Below are 23,759 nucleotides of genomic sequence, written 5' to 3'. Positions count from 1 at the left end.
ATTCTTGATTTTCGTCTTATTTTATCATAAAGAATCATCCCTCAAATTTTGATCTCCCTATTGCCAAACATTCTATATATTGACATAAGTATTAAAAAAATTTTTTGAAATATTTCTTCATAATATTTAAAATATAGGTTCTTTATATTTTCTTAATCACTTTAAATTTTTATATATAAAGTATATATAAAAGAATTATATTTTCATAATATCAAGAAATATTGATTTAAAGTAAAGTTGAATGTAAAATATGAATTAATTTAATTTTTATTGCGCGCGCATGTGTACATTACGCGAAAATTGAAAAAAGTTATTAATTAGTCAGATATGTATTATTGATATGACTTTCATTTTCAATCCATACAGTGTTGCAAATATCACAATATTTTTTTATATTGATTGCTCACAGATTCTCAATATCACTAACTCATAATACGAAATTTTTATTTTCTCATCATGCAATGATGTTATACCGATTTAGATAAAATTCTGACATTAAAAGATTAATCATATCGGGAAACGTTACTAACAGATTTTCGAAATGTCAAAGCGACTCACTCATGAAATCCGTGAAATCTTTCTATTTTAGTAAGAAGAAATAAAACCGATCAAACAGAAAGAGAAAATCAGTAAAATAAAATCACTCACAAAGAAATGATCAGATATTAAACGATCGAGCGATTGAAGCCAATCGAAAAGCACGACTAATCGCTTGGAAAAGTTTCTATCTTTGCAAATTATACAGTTCAACTAATTGTTGATCAACCCGGTTCCTCGCTTGATCGCATTGCAAATAGCAGGCGTAGTCGAGTACTTTCATAGCTTGATACGCGGAATTAGACTATCAGGAAGAGGGTGAAGCGTACTTGGTTTGAGTCGGCTTTATTCCGTGGGCCTCGAGATCCTTCTCGAGCTGTCGTATTCTAATCTTGGCCATGTCGAGCTCATGTTTGACTTTCCACAAGTGGGTGTCGCAGATCGGGTCCTTGCATCTGTGGTGCCTCAGGATATCCTGTGCCTCGTAGACCGCGCCACGAAAGGTCAGGGATTTCCCTACGCTCTTTAAATAAAACGTGCCATTTATTCACGATTATCTTTTGAAATGTTTCTATTTTCTTTTAGAACTTTTTTTAATTTCCCAGAATATATAGATTTTTCCGTTATTATCAAAAATATGACAAAATAAAAATATACATAAAAGTTTGCTAATATTAGTAATAAAGAATATATTATATACACATATTTGCTATTTTCTATTGCTATCTTTCTATTATCAATATATCGTAAAAATGTATCTCGCATTATAATATTATCATATTAAGTATTGATAAATCATTTTGATTAAGATTTTCGTTTAAAAATATACCAGTATTATAATATTAAAAAATGATCAATTCAAATGATCGATTACATTCTCTGAAATCTATTGTTTAATTTTGATATTTATATGCTTTAAACTGCTTTGTACATGGTTTTAATAATAAAGTAAAGAAATGGTCCAGTTTCAGAGATAGCGTAGGAAATTACAACGACATTCTTGCAATATTAAAATCTTCGATGCTTACTAGACTGAAAATAGCGCACGTGCCACCATCGTCGCTTTTTGCCAGATGTTGTCTGATATATTTGAAGTACACATGTTCCAAAAGCAGGAATACTGCCGCCAGAAGAATACCCATCATCAGCAAGAGAAACGCGCTCAAGAATTGTTCTAATGCCAGAGGATCACTACTTTTTTGTACTTCTTTTCCAGGCTTGCATGTTCCTGTCATCCAGTATCTTCTCAATCGCTCCAGATCTCCTAGAATTAATAACATGATGTGGAAATGCAACGATAAATTCGTCAAGAAAAATTTAAAAAAATTTATTAATTTAAGTTATATATTTATTTATATTTAAAAAACATAGAGAAAAAATCTTTTAAGTATAAAAATATTGTTTAACAAGTCTTTCAAAAGACTTAGAGAGTATAAGAGTACCATTATCTCTATAATCCAACAGCCGTTTGTTAAACATTTGTAGATACTTCGAGTTCCTAGAGAATGCGAGACCATATCCTGTCATCGCGTACCATGATCCAACCGTCAACAATCGACAATCCTCGTCCTGCGCGACTAAATAGTCCAGGACTGTGCCATCATAAATGAATGCATCCATATCTCTGCAGAAGTTATAATAAGATTTTTTTGCCTCATTATATTTCCGTAAAAATATTTTAAATCGGTTTTACATCGCGAAATAATGTCACAGAGTTTTGCATTCTATCGCATGCACACATACACACACACACACACACACACACGTACACATACATATAAAATTAAATTAAATTAAATTAAATTAATTAAATGCCCCACTTGAAAATGGTTTTCTATTTTAATTCTATCAATTTTAAGCTGATTTCTTTATCTTAGACTACTCGACGAACTAGATTCAAGTATAATATGAGATTATGAATTAAATGAAAATTTCAAATTTTATTTCAGTATTTTAATTGTACTAAAAGCTTTCAATCTATATAAAATACCTTATATTAACGGGAAAATTTTGCATTTGTAAAGTAATAAATTCAAAAATTTATTTTTGCTAAAAAGATATTTTTATATATTAATTATTTATATAAAATTACAGAACATTTTTTAATGCAATGTAGAGCTCCTGAGATTATATTATATATTTTATATATTTTATTTTCATATTTAATAATAGTACTAATAATATCCTGGAAGGCGATTCTCAATCACAGACCTGTCTATGGCATTTAAATTAAGTCTTTTATATGCCTTATTCTCTTTCTTTGATTATGATAATATAAATAAATTATTTATCGATTTTATTGATATTGCTTTCTGATTGTCAGAAATACGGAAACATTATAATCGTGATAAATATTGAAAAATAAATTCAAAAATATGCTTAGCGGACCCACTCACCCAGTAACGACTGCTTCGATGCCTTCCGTCACGCTGCTTTTGTTGAAGGCTTTCATGTAGGAATGCATCTCTTTAAAATACTTTGCCAGTGTACTGTCCGTGTGACTCCACGGTATGGTGCCAAATTTGAACATGGGCTTATGAGAAAATGGTTTAGCGAGCCTGTGATCATCTACACCGCTGAATTCGTGGAATTCTTCCCGCGTAATCATGAAGGCAGCCAGATTGGCAGTGTAAATGGCGAGAAAGACCACGGCGAATAACGCCCACACGTTCGTCATAAATCTATGTAGATAATATTGATCTTTTGTTAGCAAATATTGCAAATATTTTTTATCTAAATCAATAAATAACGAAAATGCAGAATATCGTTACAAATAGTATTTTTCAATCTTTATAAAGATTAAAAAAGTATGTTATTTATTCGACAAAATAATTGTTTATTAAATAACACTTTAGTGCATATAATTTTGTGTACTTTCATGATTATCTAGAAATTCTCTAATTATGTATTATCTGTACTATTTTCAATGAACACTATACATATAATATTTAATAGAATTGTATCTGCAACTTTTATCTAAAATATACTTTTAATTTTATTAAACTATTATCTTCTAATTGTGATGTTCTTGATTTAAAAGATTATATTATTTAAATCAAATTTAATTTTAATTAAAAGATCCAAATTAATTAAATCAAAATTGGAGTCAACTGCGTCAACGAAAGTACATAAATTATTTGAAGTGAATTCGGTGTGATTCATAAAGCAGTTAAAGTAATTTACATTTTGCAACGGTTGTCGCAAACGGATGTTTGCTCACGAATATTTGCCTTACATTTATGCATAGCGACCTATCTCGAATGATAAGTAAGGAGGTGAAAGACTAATTTCTCGAGTTGTATCTCGGTCAATAATTAAAATTCGTCAGAAAACGTCAGGAGCAAAGATTCTTTTCACTGACCTGGCTGTAAATCCTCTGGGAGAGTCGATATGGACGGCAGCTTGAAATAATACAGCCCAGACCAGCCAATACGTACGGCAGAAAGAAAACCGATGGTTTGTCGATGGATTCTTCTGCAGAAACACATCGATGTCGTATTAAAATGAGAAATATTTTACGTACTGGAATAATAGTACAAGCAGAACTTCAAGCTGCTTATGTACATATATATTTTGAAAAAATAGATATGTACATAAAGAAAATTGAATATATTGTGTTATTTCCTTCTTCCAATAAAAATTTAATTTCATAACTATAATGATATCTTGATTAATAATATTATATATATAGAAAACGACTTTTACAAAGTAACAATTAAACAAAAATGCGTGCAACGAATAATGATGTATAATACTGAAGAGAAAAGAGTGAAAGAGTTCACATAAAGAAAGAATTTACATAAAAAAGATAGTTTCTTGCAAAAGTAAAAATGAAGTTCTTAAATAAGGTTTAGATAATATTGTACAAATATACAATTATCATTTTCAGGAATATAAATTATCTTTGATTACTACACCGACACCGAAGCATGCATTAAAATTAAATAATGAATCAAATCGTTTTAATCACGTAATATTATGTAATATCTGTGCGTTGAGAGATAAAAGTGCAAATATATATGAGTACGAGAAAACATATATAGTTGATTAAAAAGCGAAATAAAAGATACCAGTTTTTGCGCAGCGCCTGAAGGGTTTACCTTCATGTCGAAACCAGAAGGCGATGCCCATTCGAAAAGTAATATCATTACAGTCGCGGCATGTATGGCAACAATGCCCACCAGCATCCACGAAGCCGTATCAAACGGTTCTAAAAATCACGTTTAAATGCTAAAATAGCTTCCTATTAGTGTTTAAATTATGTTACACTTTTAATATAAAATAGTTTCCTATAGTGTTTAAATTATATGCTATACTTTTTTAATATAATAATATTAATATTTCGTAATAATACTAGTGCAAATATTTTATAATTTATATGCATTTAATGTTATTTATCTATAGTAAAAGTAATAATATACGTGCTTTTTTAAAGATATTAGTTTAATTTTAAAACGTTATATATTTTTTTTAGAGAGAGAGTTATCTCTATGGAAATAATTCTTACCTAAAAACGCGGTGGGAGATATTATGCCTGTCCTTTTCGCTACGACTATGGCGATACCAGTTTCCATATAAGGTACGGTGAAATCGACCACTGCTTCCCTTTCCGAGTTGATCATTAATGAGGTCATCACCATGTCGGTCTTCCGGTTGACTAGATCAGCTATAAGCCCATTCCATTTCCCGTTCTGTGCACAATAGTTACAATAGTGCATAATAAATTCTATTTGTTAGACGTATCAATTATGATAACAAAGACTGACTTCTATTTGCAAAATATTATCAGATTTTAAAAAGATATACTTAATAGAATGCAAAGTTTTATAAATATTCATACGCGTTTTACAAATTGTTTAATAAATATAAAATAAAATAAAACTGAAAATAATTTCACATTCTTTCTTGCAAAATTAAAATAAAGATTTGTTCTTATTATTTTGATGTTAATTTAATATATGTTTTTGCGAGAGAGAAATGCAAATGATGATAATGTTATGATGTGATTAAAATGCATGATAAGAGGAAAATTATGTTTTTAGGCCACTTAAAGTGTTGCTAAAATACAGATGTAATGCTGCATCATCGGAAATGACTTTTCTACAACGGAAATTAAACGTGTTAAAAGCGCATTCATGCATACATTTCATAATCAGAGTCAATAGTTAATTCAACGTACGTGCCTGACGAGATTGTCATCAGATAACTTGGTTTTTATATTTTGCAACTAATTCTATAAGCTTGTAGAGAACACATAATTTTCTCACTATTTTTTGACAAATTTATTAAATGTAATAGCTTGAAATATTCAATCACAAACCGCATTATTTTTTGGTAATATAATCGTTTTCAAAAAACATGACAAAATAGAAATGTTAAACATTTAAAAAGAGGAAATAAGAGCGCCAATGCAAATGCGGTAAATGCTTCGTATTTAGTTTTTTCTCTCGTTACATTACAAGACACATTTATTTTCCGTACGACGTAAGTAAGCATTGCTTTTCATGAATTTTGCTCGTACTCACCTCTAAAGTGCCCCACTTGCCATCCTCCACTCTTACAAGCTCGTAAGTGAAGCCGATTTCTTCGGAAAACTTCTGTAGCAGATCGATGCAAAATCCGCTACAGCACTGATAAAAACTCTCATTCTTTTGTGCTGACTGAATATCCATTCTGCAACAAAACGGACGTTTGTAAATTGCAGGAATTGCATCCAATACGAGATATTGTATATTTTATATTTGCTGATACAAATTTTTCGGAAGAGAAATAAATATAATATACTATGAAAAAGGTTTTCAAAAAGAAGGATTTGACATATTTTTGTATTATGTGCAGCTCGTATATAATTTTCTGCCAATGTCTTAGAGAAAAAAATATATAATATTTTTTAATAATTATATTTAAAAATGAATATATATGTAAAAAAATGAATAAATATGTGGAAACTTTATTTAGGACCGTTTATATATATATTGAGTATCCGAAATAAAATAATATCTCTGAATAACTCGTAAACAGCAGGTGTTAAGAAATAATTGTTCAAATAAAAGTTGTTGGATATATATGAGGCAATCTGAAAATTATACCATCACCATCCCAATACTTTATATTTCGGCGACATCTATTCAATTTTACAATTAGTTTTTAAAAAATAAAATCTACCTTAATTTTATATATATGTATATATATATATATATATATATATATATATGTATATATATATATATATATATATATATATATATACATATACAGGGTGTAACTGAAAAAGCGCTCACGGAGCAAATAACGTTATTCCTGATTAAAAATCGAGTCGAAAAGTCCTGAACCAGTTTTTTCTATAATGCTTAATAAAGCGGTAATTATTGAGTAAAGTTGCGCCAATAAGCACCGACCTTTAAACGGGCGCATGTCAGTGAGCCGCGCGCCTGGTAGTGTGCGTGAGCGCTCCGCTGTTTCGGTGCTATGTTATGCCGCTATCGTGCAATATTCTTATGGGTTGTAATAATGTGAAAAACTTTAATTTGCATTAAAAATCATATTTCTTCTGTCAAAAGCGTTTCCTTAAAAAAAATGTCGACAAGGAGGCTAAAGGTCAGTGCTTATTGGCGCAACTTTATTCAACAATTACCGCTTTATTAAGCATTATAGAAAAAAATGGTTCAGGACTTTTCGACTCGATTTTTAATCAGGAATAACGCTATTTGCTCCGTGGGCGCTTTTTCAGTTACATCCTGTATGTATATACATATATCGATTCTTTGCAATATTCGGTGTAAAAGGTTATAAAAATAGGATGGCTAAAAATTGAATAGTTTATGATTCATTTTATATAAATCCTATCCCTTTAATATTGCGAGAAATCGATATATATATATATATATATATATATATATATATATATAAATATATACAGGGTGACCCATTTTAACTTAGGCAGCCAAATAACTCGAAAAATAAGCAAGATAGAGAAAAATGTTTTAGACAAAAGTTGTATGGTTTCGAGGGGGCCATAAGATAGTATCATTGGTTTGACCTTGAAGAGTCATTTGAAGGTCACGTGAAGGTCACTTCAATTTTTTTAAATGGAATACCCTATATATTTTTGTACATTCTTGTAGCTTATTTCGAGAGCTTTCCAAAACACTATAATTAAGTACCTTTCCGTTAAGTACTTTTTGAGTTATGATGCTTGAAATAATTTCTTAATTTTACATAAACCGTAAAATATCTTGTAAAATATTCATTTTTCGATTATCTTACCTTAATACTTTTATGTACAAAATAATGAGAGGAATCAATTGGTGTAAAGAAAACACATAGTTGTTTTTAAGAAAAAATATGGAATTGTTAATTGCAAATTACATATTTTTTCTTCGAAACAACTATGTGTTTTCTTTACACCAATTGATTCCTCTCATTATTTTGTACATAAAACTATTAAGGTAAGGTAATCGAAAAATGAATATTTTACAAGATATTTTACGGTTTATGTAAAATTAAGAAATTATTTCAAGCCTCATAACTCAAAAAGTACTTAACGAAAATGTACTTAATTATAGTGTTTTGGAAAGCTCTCGAGATAAGCTACAAGAATGTGTAAAAATATATAGGGTGTTCCATTTAAAAAAATTGAAGTGACCTTCACGTAACCTTCAAATGACTCTTCAAGGTCAAACCAATGATACCATCTTATGGCCCCCTCGAAACCATACAACTTTTGTCTAAAACATTTTTCTCTATCTTGCTTATTTTTCGAGTTATTTGGCTGCCTAAGTTAAAATGGGTCACCCTGTATATATATATATATATGTATAATAAACTTAGAGTTCCATTTAAAAAAATTGATAGATCAAATAGATGTACACCAAAATATAGAATAGTGGCGTGATGATGACATCATATTCAGTTTGCCTTCTATTCCCCATTATATTTATTTAAACAATTATTCCCTAACAGTTATTGTTTACAAGTTATTCAGTTATTAGTCATTATTTTATTTCCATGTTAATCACGTAATAGAAGAAGTTCTAAATAGAGCGCATTTTTTATAAATATTGAATGTATTTAGCAACGTTATAGTTCTTGCATTTTTAAAGAAGAGAAACATTTCTGAAGTTAGGTCAACACACTAATGAGACATTTCTTAAAAGATTTCCACAATAACATTCTGATTGTCTACCCCAAGAATTTTTACATTTAATCGTTCTCCTATGCAGGCCTGGTAGACTCTTTATCTCGGTATAAGCAAGGCACAATTAAATTTACCATGGCCGTGCCATTCGAACCAGATGTCGCAGCAAGAACTGACAGCCATTGTTGGCCGCTCTTTTGAGAAAATCACCCTTCGGAATAAAGTCCTTTTATGCATTTGACGTGTTCAGCTAACAAGATTCGCTCTGAGAGTAACATTAAATTCTTTTGGACACAAAGTCTAAATCATAATTGTAAATGTTGATACATAAAGAGCACAATACTATTAAAATAATTAAAATACAAATATAAAAAATAGCAAAAGTCAAAATTAAAAAGATTACAGGTAAATGAATTTTACTGGCTCTTAATGCAATAAAATTTTGCGCTTATTTAAAAACAATTAAATTTGGTATGAACTTTGTAATTTAATAATACTTTGACATTATTTTAAATATTAATAATTTTTACACAAGAAATTATTAATTTTTTTACTTTTAATGTGTAAGAAAAAATAAAAATAATTGTATATTTTATTAATATATAAGAAAATATTATTATTAATAATAATATTCAAATAATAGTTAAATTATTAAAAACGCGAAAGAATCCGTTTGTTAAATAATAAAATACGTATTAGTCATTATATGAAAAAAGAAGGCAGAGAGAGGAAAGTATTACAATTTTTACAATATATACGTGTTAATCTTATAAATAACAATTATATCTATAGTAATACTAGTAATGTTAATAGCCAAATGTAAAAAAATTTTATATTACATTTTCGTTTTATTCAGCAATTGGAATAAATGTTTCTATAAACTGTGCTCATTGAAACTTCGAAACTTGGAATGAATCTGCTGATATAATAAAAAAAAAATTTGCAAATTATTTATAAGAGATATTTAATTTTCATTAAAATTATTTTTAGTGCATGATATATAATTAAAAATTTTAATTTCGTACAAAAAATCTACATATTTATAATTCGTATAATATCACAATTAAATTAACACAACAATTATGTATGAGTGTGTATATGTGTCATACATGAAATTAATAATGTATTGATCGCACTATTAAATTGCACAATTTGGCGGTGGCAAGTAGTAATTGCTTCGAACGTTGTTTATTTGCGGCTGAATGAATGTAACCGATTTCACTGAAGCATTACTTTAAAATTGCCAATTATAAGTAATATATATATTACTTATAATAAACTCTCATAAATTTCTTTCTAATTTCAATCAGAATAATTGTTTTATTTTTGTCACCTCAATATGCAACATAAAAACATGATAATAATTAACGTCGATCAACAATAATGCTTTTTCGAAACATGAAAAACATTCTGCAATAAAGAAAAATAAAAGCGAAATGAATATGCGCCTGGAAAAAGAAATAAATATCTGTATTCGGCAGATTTTTTTATTATTTACGGTGTCGAAAAAAGAATTTTTATCAATATGCTGATATGTACAGAAATATCGGATTTCAATATATTCGTGAAAAAAATTTTATATTTTATGCTATCACATGCTCTTTCATATCATTCTAGATTTTGAAAATTACATGCAAAAATATATAAGTATAATATATATATATATATATATATATATATATATATATATATGTATATGTATATATTGGTATATGTACGTAATATTTTTATTAATAATTTTATAATAATTTAACTTTTATATGGAAAATATTTATTTTGACAGAAAAATTCTAATAATTTTAATAATGAAGTTCTAATTATATCAATTAAAACTCTATTCACTCACGGAAGATTTGAATATGACGTAATAAAGATATATATGTCTGACTATAAACGTACTTTAACTACTGAGATACTCATAAACGTACAATAGGGTACCCTTTTTTTCTCGAATGGTAATATTTGTCAAGAAGAAGAGAGTATAAAAACGAAACATCGCGTAAAGCACAATAAAGCAGATAGGAGGCAAATATATTTTGTGACGAAGGATAGAAAAGAGTAAGAGAGCAGAAAAGGCGAGGTCCCAATGGAAGCATATGCCGGAATTGCGGGGCGGTGATAAAAATCGAATACATATTCGTAGGTCAACTTGGCGACAATGTCCAGAAAAGTATCACGGTGGAGACACAGCTATAAAGAGCACACAGTGACGTTTATTGCTGCTCTCTCTCTCTCTCTCTTTATCTCTCGCAGCGGCACGTATAAAAGACGCTCACAATTTTGAACGAGAGCGTGCCTGCTGTTGCTATTAAGAAAAATGTAACGTCGCATTAAAAGCGAGAAATGCTTTCATCTCTTCAGTTGCAGTCGCGTAACATGTCGGCTCGAGAACTTTAATACTACACTTCATAGTTTTTGACGTTTTTAATATGAATCTTTACGATATTGTCTGACATAATACGAGTAACGTTTCGTGTGACAATTTGTTGTAGATACGTAATGAACCTATATACTTAGATAATTTCACGTTATACTGTTGATTAAAAAGCAGTTTAAAAACATGATATTAAAAAAATGCGTTTATGATACTGCTATATTTATAATGTTAATTAAAGAGAGCTTACTTAGATAAATTAAATCATATTTTTTATTCTTCGAAAGAATAGATATACATGTATTTTTCAACATTTTATTCGTAAAGCTTAACATTTCTAAAGAAACATTAAGATTTACAAAAAAACGAACTTATAATAATGATTAGAGTTATATTTTCCAATATATTATTAGATTATTTTAAAGCAATTAGTTAATTAAGTATTATATTCACTATTTTTAATGTAAATATATAATAGCTCATTCATAAGAGCATTTAAAATTATGGATGATGGAACGATGGTAGTTCTGTGTTATAAATTATTCTCGACACCCAGGATCAATGAAACTGTTCGCACAAATTTTGTTATTGTGTTTTACCAATCGATGATGTCGAGTATCGGTTTTAACGGAAATATATACAACCGATAATTAATAAAGATATGGAATAATTTCTATGTGTATGAATGCATCTTCTATTTTTTTACTAGAATTTCGATACATTTACAATGATAAAATCAGAAGCTTCTAGAAGAACAGAAATGATTTTCCTGCTCCGTGCAATAATAATTGTTTAAAGTAACAGTACAGTAATCCTGAAATTTAATATACGCGAATCGCTAATATTAATATGCTAATGTATCTGAGATCAAATGTCTCCATATTCATAGTTATAGTAAACAATTACATTTTGATGCAAATTATTGAAATAAACTAATTTTATATGAAATTTCTAATAATTTCAACACACATTCATTGTGGTAATTGATAAATTACTTAAATAATTATGTAAATTACTTAGATGATATTTTGCCAAGCAATATTAAATTATGTAATATTTTATTGTAACTTTATTTATTTTTCTATCGATTATCCCAACTGTGCCTTAAATTGGTTTAAAGATTCTTATTTTAGATTCATTAAGAATAATTTTTTTTTTATTATTATTTTATTATTATTATTATATAATTATTATGAGTTTATTAATAAAAAAAAATATATAAGAAAGATTTATTTTATCTTCAAAATTTTATATAAGCAAACTCAAATCTTCATTAAAGCACATTTTTATTTTAAGTAATATTGATTTTATGAAAAACTGTCCACTTCAAAAAAAAGTTCAATTATTTATATCAAATAAACATGTTGTAAAAAATATTTTATCCGCTTTTGATATGCTTTTAGAAATAATCGTATTGACAAATTTTATGGTCGGTTTTTTATAATATTTTGTATATTAATATGTTTTGTATAATTTGCATATTATATTATATATTCATTTATATATTAACATTTTTTCTATGTAATGTTATGATAATAAATAACAAAATAGCCGATTTTTTTATAAAATCTAATTGTAAAAATTAAATTATTCCATCTATTCAAAAATAAATGCATATACTTTTGACTTACATTATGAATGACACACGAAATTTCTCCTACCAGTTGATTGTAATAAAGTGCACTCGAAGTCACGAACATGTTTGTCTGACAATAACATGCTATTGCGATTGCATAATACAAGGTTAAACTAGCACATATGCTTTATACAAAATATGTTCCATATTAATCATGAATTTTATCGCGCGTAATTTTCAACTCTGATTTAGTCAATTTTGATGTTGATATTCTTAGAGGCGCATATAATTTATTTAGTTTCATACCCACACACAGCTGCAATTAATATTAAATCACTCTCATTTTCGATAATGCAGAGAGAACTGATTCTCCGTTTTAAATATTTTCATTATTTCTTTTTTAATTGTCGCAGTTCTGCAAAAGCCACAAAAATGCATTTTAAATTCGCACTTTGGATCGATGCAACAAGAGTGATTTATTACAATAGATAAACGATTATCAACTCGAATCCATTTTGCTGTACATATCAGAAACGTGAAAAATGAATAATAGCTTTCTGCGGTATTGTGACTAATTGACAAATAAATCGTTTTGAGAAGATTAAGTGACTCTCTTTGATATTACCGCATATGAATACGCGATTAACTCCCTTTGATCGAGTTTTTTTTTTTTAACGAAATATTTTTCATAATGTTGTCACTTATGCTCAATTACTCTTGTAATCTGTACATTTGCACAACTGCGTAAAAATTATGATATATTTGATAATTTAAATAAAAATGATAAATTAAAATTCAATAATATTAAAATTCATTAAATAAAATTAAAATTCACTAAAAGCAAGAAATAGTTTCATTTTATTCACTTTCATACACACCTACTGGCAACAAAAAGATTGTCATATTTCTTTTATAAAAAAATAACGTACTTTGTAGATATTTGTTTGAGATATAGTAACATTTCCCTCCCTTTTTCTCTCCTTCGCTCTCTCTTCTCTCTCTCTCTCTCTCTCAACAAATATATAAAATACAAATTTATAAATATAATGAATATAAATTGCATTTAATACATTTTAATACAAATTTGGAGAAAAGTTATAAATATTTGTCCGTTTCATAAAAAAATAGTAGTCCTCTAAAAAAACTAACTTTTTTAGAATAAATTTTGTAGGATATTTTGAATTAAATTTTATCGAATTACTCAGCGATTTGTCTGCGAAAAATAAAGTCTCAATCATACGAAAATAAAAGATTGCTATAAAATTCGCTTTAGCTTAAGTTACAAAGAGAAGTTTTTCGTTGTTATTTCCAAGAAGCATTACATAAGAGTTTTGTCGGAGAGCTGTTTCTCGTATCGACATTTCGCTTGCGTGGCATCCGGGTCTTTATCCGCGAGCATCCGTTTACGCAATATGTTCGCATGGCCTATGGATTTCGCAGGTTAACATGATAGAAATTGCCAAGAATATTTGAACCATAAAATTTAATCCTTATTTTATGACAATGCGCTATAAACTATAGATTATAGCATTTCACATTTCCGAATTAGTCGAAAATTTTAATAATTAAGAGAGTTCGACTTGATTGGATTAATGAGATATTCGATACGTATCAAAGTATATACGTATATACGTATCAAAGTATACGATTAGAGATACTTTAAATGATATAATAAAGAGATAATTGCGCAAGTGCATTTATTATACTTTAATTAAATGTATTAAAGTTGTTATTTATAACAAAAAAACTTTAGCAATTTTCAGTGTTTCTATTCACATGTATTTTCTCAATGAAGCTATTACTGGTTAATATTGTCTTGCAAAATGGATGTTGTCTATCACAGTTCATCATCATTAATTATGATACTTTCGAGTTCAACCTAGTAAGCGACTCAGTTGTCTATCATGTACAAAAGTTTCAGATAAGCGATACTCCTTTATTAATATGGGAGAATATGATATTCCGATTCATCACATACTATATGCAGCGAGTGCTCTAATATATGAGCATAATTTCAGAAATGAGTTTAGTACATACATACAGAAATAATGAAGAAAGTTCATATGAACTTTTTGTCTTATTTCTCATTACTTTTATGTACTATTCTCTATTACTTTTACGTACTAAATTACTTGTGAAATTATACCCGTATTGAAAAATATCTTGAATACACATTTATAAATCGCGTAATAAATCTTGAATTTAAATCGGATATCTCAAAATTATTATGGTTTCGCATAAGAATATGTAATGCAGTCCCGCTTCGGATTCGGCTGCATTCCAAGTGAGAAGGTCTGCTTTGCAATAATTCATATTCCCTGTTCAAGATAAGGATTCAATCTTTACTATTTGTAAGTCTCAGACACTTCCAATAAAGGACACCAGTTAATCTAAAACGATTTGCATATTAATATACAATCTCACAGCTTTGTCCGAGAATCGTAGTTCGTCAACTATTTAACGTAAGGTCTTTTATATGAAAACTTCTCTGATATATATAAGACATGTATATATGTATATCAGAACAGCGCTCGTGCAGCTGTATATATATGTACATTTTTTTTAGAAAAAAAACTTTATCTTATAATAAATTGTAATAAATTCATTAAAACCAAGCAAGCACATTTTTCTTTCTCAAAAATGTAATCCTGGCGAGATAATATTTATTATCTCGTTCGTAATACTAGCTTAATTAGATAGGAATGTGATCTTCAGCTGGAAAAAAGATTTTAAAATATAACATGGACAAATTGACATTGTACAGACAGTATATTATGGGTGAAGCGTTACGTTAGGTGTAATTTATTGCCAATTATTCTGTACTGTGAGTAGTACCTTCGCAAGTTTCTTATAGCGCTAATATCAATTCGTTAAGGGAGAATAACGTACTTCTTTCAGGCTGCACACAATTAGCAATTAGATAATTCTTTCCATTTTTCCTCTGACAATTAATGGAATACGATTTTTATTTTTTATTAGCAACAATTAGTTTACACTTTTCATAAAAATGTAGTATAGTGTATCATATTTTAACTAATGGTTTAATTTTTTCAGTTCCACATCCTTATTTAAGTATGCATCTCTCGTGCAGCTGCCACCGCGCATACATTTCGGTACGGAAAATTCATTAAATCAATTTATTAAAATAAAAAACATTATTTTGTTAGTGAAATAAGAATCGAATACGCTTCGCGTTCCCCAATAAAAAATATGTATGTGTTTTGTTCAATATGTATGTGTTTTGTTATATTACGAATAATCTGTACAAATCATTATAATAGATGAAATATATATTTAATCTAATATATTTTCAATAATTTATTATACTAACGATTTAAAAATTTATATCGCATATTATTATTAAAATAAACATAATAGGCGAGAACTTTGTAATAAAGAGAGTATAATGCATTACAAATAAAACAATAAATTACATACAACACAAATTATATAATAAAATTATTATACAATAAATCTATTAACTAAATATAAATTAACTAATTTTTTATTATTGAAATTGCACATTATCATCACATATAATCATTTTTTTTATATTATAATAGTTATATTTATATCTGTAAATTTAAAAATAAAGCTATATATTTGGTAGTTCTGAAATTTATTTAAAAGAAGAGTAACATTATCTTACACTGACAGTTTTCGTGTGTCAATTTGTCACAAAGTTTTTAATTATATCTTTTTCGAAATATTTTTACTCGGAGGAAGAGTGATAAACATTAATTCTCGCTATTTACCGATATTTACCGCTATTTACTTATTTCAAGCGTGATGCAATTGTTTGTTTAATTAATTTAAGATTAATTATTTTAAATACTCTTTAAAATATTTTTATAATCTAACGTTTAAAAAGAAATTTACTTTTTAAACTTTTTCTATAAATGAAACTTTGATCTAACGTTAAATTATATATAAGCGATTTAATTATACATGGGTATTAACAAAAAATAGTTATTAATAAAATTCGTGATAAATTATAAAACAATAAGTAGAGACATTGTGAACGATATTCTTAGAATTGATAATTTCATAAAAATTTAATGAAATACATATTTCTCAAATTAAAATAATGTGTAGCATTTTAATATAAATAAATGTTTTTATATTTTCACATTATATATAAAATTCAGTTTATCTGAATATCTGGTTTGTTCTTTTTAAAATTCTCATAGAAATTTCTCATAGAACCAATTGTTGTGACATCGACAATTGAAACAGAAAATTGATTTTTCTCTTTTTCTCTCTCCTTTCTCTCTCTTTCTCTACTTTCTACCCTTTTCTGCGAGATAATTTCCTAACGCTCCTTGGCGCGCATGCAAGGGAGGAAAGAGAAAGAAAGGAAAAAGAGTTTCAATTACTTCCACACTATTATTTTCGCAGACAGATATCTTTAGAAAATTTGTCGGCGTGCTATTTCCGAGATGCGATTCACATCAGAGTTCCCTGATACACATAAATATAAATTAAATCGTCATTCTTATTTTTCCGCTCTTGTGTGTTTCAATAAAATGATTTTTTTTCGTATATTCAAGGACTATAATAATAACTAAATAAGATTCGGAAAAAAATATTATAAATAATCTGTAGCAATGTATTAACTGTAATAACTATTATATAATATAATAACTGTAATAGAATATTCTAAAATTTATGAAATGAAAAGGCAAAAGTGAATGAGAGTAAAGAGAAATTGAAAATTATTCAAATTAACATAAAAATTTGTTAAAAATCATGCTATTATTTGAAAATATACTGCATCGATATCCATATTTTAATCCTTTCACTATCAATAATTCCTAAATATAATGATATCGTTGATCTTATTTTTTTCTTGCTATGCAGAAGAAAAATATAGCAAATATATATAGAGAGTTATTTTGTCTCGTACTGTTTTCGGTAAAATGCTGTATTGTTTTACACAAAAATAGATTTTTCCCGCGGATCCTCGAATTTACACTGAAAACGTGCGCTGCAACAGCTGTCGCATGCACATACTATTCGAGCGGAAACAAGTTTTTAACGTATATTGCGTGACCCCGTTTCATGTAAATAAATACTGTTATATGCAGAGAATGTCTGCTGGGAACTGTAACCCCAAACGACATCGATGGCACTTCAAATTGGATAACAACATCGAGAATACGCTCGATAAATTTCAACAATTTAGCTCGCGTGCAACGCGAAGGTCGATACAAATACCCGATAAATATAGCATCGTATTGGACTATTAAATCAAATCACTGTAACGATCGCAATTAATTTTTTTACGCTTTTTGCCGTTATATGAATACTACAAACTCGAACTTGAAGAATTTACTGAAAGCACATTGCAAAGTGCTTGCCAATGAATTTATCGCATGATAAATGTTATTATGTGTCACTTAAATGCCAACTTTTCACTCTTATGAAGCGCAAGTGTTAGTTTAGTTTCGCTCAATGTAAAATTAAAGGCCGGCTCTTTAATTGCAAGACTCTTTCTAACTTGATATACAGGGTGTCCTCCCAGACAAGTCCTCTACCATTTTGCAAAATTCGCAATAATTATTAAGTTATAGGCAAAAATGTCTCAGCGCATGAGAAGCGATCTGTCTACCGCTTCTTATACTCTGAGACATTTTTGCCTATAACTTAATAATTATTGCGAATTTTGCAATATGGTAGAGAACTTTTTTTTTCAGTTTGACCCAATCTATCAGCACTTTTCGTTTGATCACTTAATAATCACACACTACAAGCGGTTTACCGCTTCTCATGTACCGAGACATTTTTGCTTATTTTTTAATAATTATTGCGAATTTTGCAAAATGGTAGAGGACTTTTTTTCTCAGTTTGACCCAATCTACTACTACTTTTCGTTTGGTCACTCAGGAATCGGACACCCTGTAGAAGCGACACATGTATCTTGCCCTTGTAAATGAAATAAATGTGCAGTATAACGTGACTTCCGGGCTAACATTCAGTCTTTATTTAAGAACAACGCCGAGAATTCGTCAGAATTGAATGAATTCTGATTTTCGCGGCATGTCATGAACTAAAGCATATGTAACGTTTACTATATCACGTTAGCATTACTTATGTAAATCATTAGTATTAACGTGATTAAATTTTACTGTAGCTTATTTTAGTAACGGTTAAATTATAAATTGTAGAGAAATAAAGTAAAATAATATAAAATGAAATATATGAAATAAAGTAAAATAATATAAAATGAAGTGAATAGAAATAAATAATTTATAAAATTTTTTAAATTTGCATAATTATTACTTCTTATTGTTATTATTGTGTTATTTCATCGAAAAATAACAGTAATAAGTTGAAACAGTTCTAGAAATTTTACGAAGCGAAATACACGAAGCACTGACATTAAGTAGTAATGGTTCGTGTGTAGCCAGACGTTGTTTCTGAGTAGTTTATTCCCTTGTGATCAGTCGAGTTTATCATCGCGACGCTAAATCTTTTAATCACTTAGGCAATCTCTATAGTTCACTATACACATATTATGTCTTTTAAATCTGTATAAACATATAAAACAGTTTATCAACATAGTGAATAACAGCTTAAACTATAAGCAATTACATTTGTTTACAATAATTAAAATCGATGTATGATCATTAGTTCATATCTCTTATTAATTTTCAATATTAAAACGTTTTTAATTATTATTAATAAAAACTAAATTTTAGCGAAAATAAAATATTTTCCATACAGAATACGAAATATTTATTATTTCATATAAATATGAAGTATAAATATATAAAGCATAATATAAGTCTATGGAAAGAAGTATTTATTTTTCAGGCCAAAAAATTGTATTAATAAAAGATATATATATAAAATATATTTAAAATCGCAAGTTTGCAAATATCACACGTATGAAATATCAATAAGTTTGGACAGATCTATATTTCTCTAACAAAAAATTCCAATTTCTCAAACTTACTCGATCATATCGGAGTCCTTGGCCACTCGACAATGAACACCGCGATCCACCAAGCATTTTCCGGTCACAGGATCAGGCGGTGCAAGATTGATGTAGGGCGGCTCCTCTAGAAAAGTTATTTTAAGGTAAAACTTCTCTGGTACGCCTTGCGGAGGAGTATGGCTATTGCCCGGCCAGACGATATCTTTGATATCCAGACCCTCCTTTTCCCAGGATTTCCAGACGCCGATCTGTAGATAAGCAGACAAAAAATATGATCAAACATGACAGCAATCTTAATGAATCTTTTCTTAGTGTCATGTTGTTAGTACAAAGAAAAGATTATATCTTTAATAGTTTAGTTAAATAAATATCATATAAAAGAGTAAAAAGAACAAAGAATAAGATGAAGAAGTTCAACATCAATTTATTAACACATCGAATATGAAAGTTTTAGAAGAATTCTATGGATTTTCTTGTAATTATCCATTCTTGTAATTATACATTCTCTCTGTTTATGGTTTATTTGATGAGTAGTTTTACTCTCTTTTTCTTGTTTCTGTGACTTCTGAGAATAATAGTAAAATTTGAGTAATTTTTAAAAATAACAGTAAAATTTTAAAATGTTACTAGATGCGTAGATCCATTTAAATAATTTAAAAGATATTTTGGAAAAATCATAATCAAGCTTCTTGCAATTTACAGTACTTAAAAGTTTTATTCAAATATTTGCTGAACGCTGTAGCTTTAGTTTCATTGTTTTAAATTTTGCATCGCTAACTCTTTATACTTGAATACATATAAAATTGTTTTCAACAAGAAAGAAAACGTCAGCAATAAAAATATGACGCAAAACGGAGATCGAATTACGAAGTTCTTCTGACACTTTCCTGAATCGCTTTCTGACGATTTAATACGAAGGTAGAGTTAGGTGCACATCGATGTAATCTGAAATTCGTCATGTACTTCAATCGCTTCCCACGCATATCGTCTCCTACTATCGGACGTGCAATTTACTTCCTATTCAGGTGAAACTGTGCTCGGTAATGGAGCGTCATTAGTCAATGTCGATGAAAATTTTAGAATCATATATCTATCGTTCGCTGACTCTATAATCTTAGAAAATTTATCATTGCGATTATGATTGGTACAACTTAAGTAACTTAAGTCACTTGTAAAAAGAAAGTAAAATAGGATAGAGATATGTTTAAATTTAATTACATTATTTATTTACATTTTAAAAAGAAAATGTATTTATAAAATATCCTCAGTAAATGTCAGAAGTAAAAATAGATATTATTAATATGCTTAAATAAATGATGAGAATATTATATAGTTATTTGAAAATAATCAACGGGGTTAATTGGGAAAAATTCCGTTCCAATTCCGTTACAATTTATATAATTATCAAAACTTATTAAAAGATATTAAATATCAGTTAAATAAATAATTCATTAAATTTCAATTATAATATTATTCCTACAATATTTTAAGAGCGTTATTAATGTTTCGTATAACAATTTAAAAGCAAATGAACCAACAAAATATGAAAATAATGTGGACATAATTTATAGCAGCCATTAAAACCATTTGCACACACTGGACATTTCCATATGTTAAAACTTACAGTCGACCCAGCTTACCCAAGTAAAAATATGTGATCATTACGTCAGCAACTCATGTGGATAATATTAAAAGTGCATTTATATTTGCTTTTCTGCATCTTTTTCACATTATATTCTTGAAAACTACATATGTCAAAAAATAAAATTCATTATTTAATTATTGTTACACGTATCTTAAATTTATTATCATGATAATACTTAAAAAATAAGATAAAATTGTAGAAAATTTTGATGTGATTTATGTTACCGATAAATTTAAAATAAATTTTCGAGCTTATATCAAAAAGGATATTTCTTTATTATAAAGAAAGAGCTAGAACAAAGTCTGCGCATGAAATTATCTGTTAATTTGAATTCTGTAAAAAGTAATATCAATTTTTACTTTTATTACATGTTATCGAGAATCGATTTATTCAATGTATTCGGAATAAACGGAACAAAAATTGTTTCGCGTAATTATCATTATTGGAATTCAATAGAAATTATAATGTAATAAATTATAATGAATTATAATGTATACATTTTTAATAAAAAATCATGCAATTGCATTAATGTTAAATTTAAATTTATATAATTTTTATTTCTTCCTTTATAAAAAATTTTTAGTTTTTATATAAAATATTTTTAATTCTGATTTTTTTTCCCTGCTTTCTCTTCTCCGAAGAAATTTTACACACTTGTATTATTATATTTATATTTGATTATATTTTTTTTTCAACTACGTATAATATAATTTTAAAATCTAAACAGAGTATGTTACCTTTTTCCGTTACACTTCATCAATTATTCATCAATGTTTGTATGGCGCATTTAATTCAGTGTATTCGAACGCGAATTGATTTATTCTATGCATCCCAAAATGTCTGATCTAAAGAGGTAATTTTACGATGATGTGAACAAGAAATCGAAGGACAGTTTATTTGTACACACATAGGCAACATAACATTCATGCTGTTAATTACTGTTATTTTTTTCGATAGTATTGCTCATTTCGTCGGCAGCCTTTTCCCGTCAGCCGTCAAACTTTATTTGACAGTCATGTACACTAAAGCAAATAAAATAGGTGGTTCCTCGCGCAGAGTACACAGCAACTTCCTAGGGCCAATAAAACGAAATTGCATTGCTCCGGCATAAGCGTCGCTTAACTTTTGAATATGTAGAGCCTTCACCGGCAATCCATTTCGATGCGAACGAGACATCTACATATTAGAAACCGATACTGCACGGAAGAGTAGAGTTGCACCAAGCATGTCGTCATGAAAATTCATGCACAAGCCAATTCATATATGGCAACATAGTCGTTCACTTCTCATTCTTACAATTACGGAGGGACAAAAAAAACAGAATGCTGGATCTCTTATTAATACCTTTTTGAATGATTGAAGATCTAAGAGATTTGCGCATTCGTAATTTAAAAAAATTGATTCCATATATATTTTCTATTTTTTTGTTTTTATTAACCTAATTCTATGTCTGTAAATTAATACAGCTGCCATACTGTGTGCATTTCGCTTAAAGGATTCTTACTTTATACTGGAATTATAAAGCGCATTTATATTGCATTCATATGTTAACGCATAGTTACGTGAAATCCGAACAAGATTAATGAAAGTAACATCAAACAGAATGTGTGAATAAATGTCGTATATATATATATATATATATATATATATATATATATATATATATATTACTTAAATCGAGATTTTTTTCTTATACATATATATTTAAATATAGAAAATAATAATTAAAAAATAATAATCTTAATATTTGATTTTAGTAATTCATACTTATTAATATTATAAATACATGAAAGAACATTTTACGCTAATTCTCATATTTTTATTTTCGCGCATTTATCCAGATCTCCGTATTACATTTATTTTAATACTGATAATTAAATTAATATGTACACACATATATTATTTTCTTCTTTGTTTATTATTTAATTAATTTAAATAACGGATAATATAATATAACGCGTATCGGTGAATCGCAGGAAACAGTCGGAAATTAAACTTTTGCTGAGAAATATCTCGCGAAATGGTGCCGGCGCTACAAAGCGCCGGTGATAAATTAATGACTAGATTAACATGCTATGAATTAATAAACAGGTTACACGTTCATTACGCGGACTCGAGATTATAACAATGCCGCGTCGCGATATGCCATAACGCGTTCCTTGGTGTTGATATCCTCTATCATATTTATTGTCAAGGCAATCGCAAATACTCTTTTGACGCGGTGTCAACGTGAATGTATCGTAAAATCTCATGGAATCTCCTAATTATAGCTGTCTCGTTAACGCATCGCGTTTGCTAATTATAAGTTCCACCGCCTGTTTAGTTCGTGGCATGTTAGCAGTTACATCTTGTTAACCAGTTTATTGCTCCATAGCGAAACATAAACTTTCTAGTATAATAACCACAATAATTATAGTTAAGAGCCATTATAGACTAACATATCGAGTGTACATGAAGGCCATCTGAACGATAAATATTATTCACTGTACGTTAACATAACTTTAAATGTATTTATTAATCAAATGAATGTATATTGCTATTTTTATAAGA

General features: G+C 28.2%; 1 protein-coding gene across 16 annotated transcripts in view; it reads right to left on the bottom strand.

Moving 5' to 3' along the window:
* Nmdar2 (glutamate ionotropic receptor NMDA type subunit 2) overlaps positions 1-23,759 on the bottom strand; it is a 303,165-nt gene that overhangs the window by 11,236 nt on the left and 268,170 nt on the right. For 12 of the 16 annotated variants that reach the window (XR_014438640.1, XR_014438642.1, XR_014438643.1 and 9 more), the window contains 9 exons: positions 19,583-19,812; positions 6,063-6,210; positions 5,045-5,228; positions 4,608-4,747; positions 3,899-4,011; positions 2,934-3,218; positions 1,980-2,161; positions 1,566-1,801; positions 867-1,060 (listed from right to left, as the gene is read on the bottom strand). Coding sequence is in view for 13 of the 16 variants with exons in the window: in XM_083097880.1 (XP_082954006.1) it covers positions 867-1,060; positions 1,566-1,801; positions 1,980-2,161; positions 2,934-3,218; positions 3,899-4,011; positions 4,608-4,747; positions 5,045-5,228; positions 6,063-6,210; positions 19,583-19,812 (1,712 nt within the window). In the remaining 3 variants the exon portion in view is untranslated. The remainder of the gene's footprint in view (positions 1-866; positions 1,061-1,565; positions 1,802-1,979; positions 2,162-2,933; positions 3,219-3,898; positions 4,012-4,607; positions 4,748-5,044; positions 5,229-6,062; positions 6,211-19,582; positions 19,813-23,759) is intronic. The other 4 variants (XM_083097886.1, XM_083097890.1, XM_083097891.1 and 1 more) reach the window with 1 other exon arrangement.

Source organism: Camponotus vicinus, unplaced genomic scaffold, assembly GCF_025532165.1.
Source record: "Camponotus vicinus isolate PSW18456_S1 unplaced genomic scaffold, iyCamVici1.0 SCAF_4, whole genome shotgun sequence".
Lineage (NCBI taxonomy): Eukaryota > Metazoa > Arthropoda > Insecta > Hymenoptera > Formicidae > Camponotus > Camponotus vicinus.
This window is presented reverse-complemented; position numbering and strand designations above follow the sequence as displayed.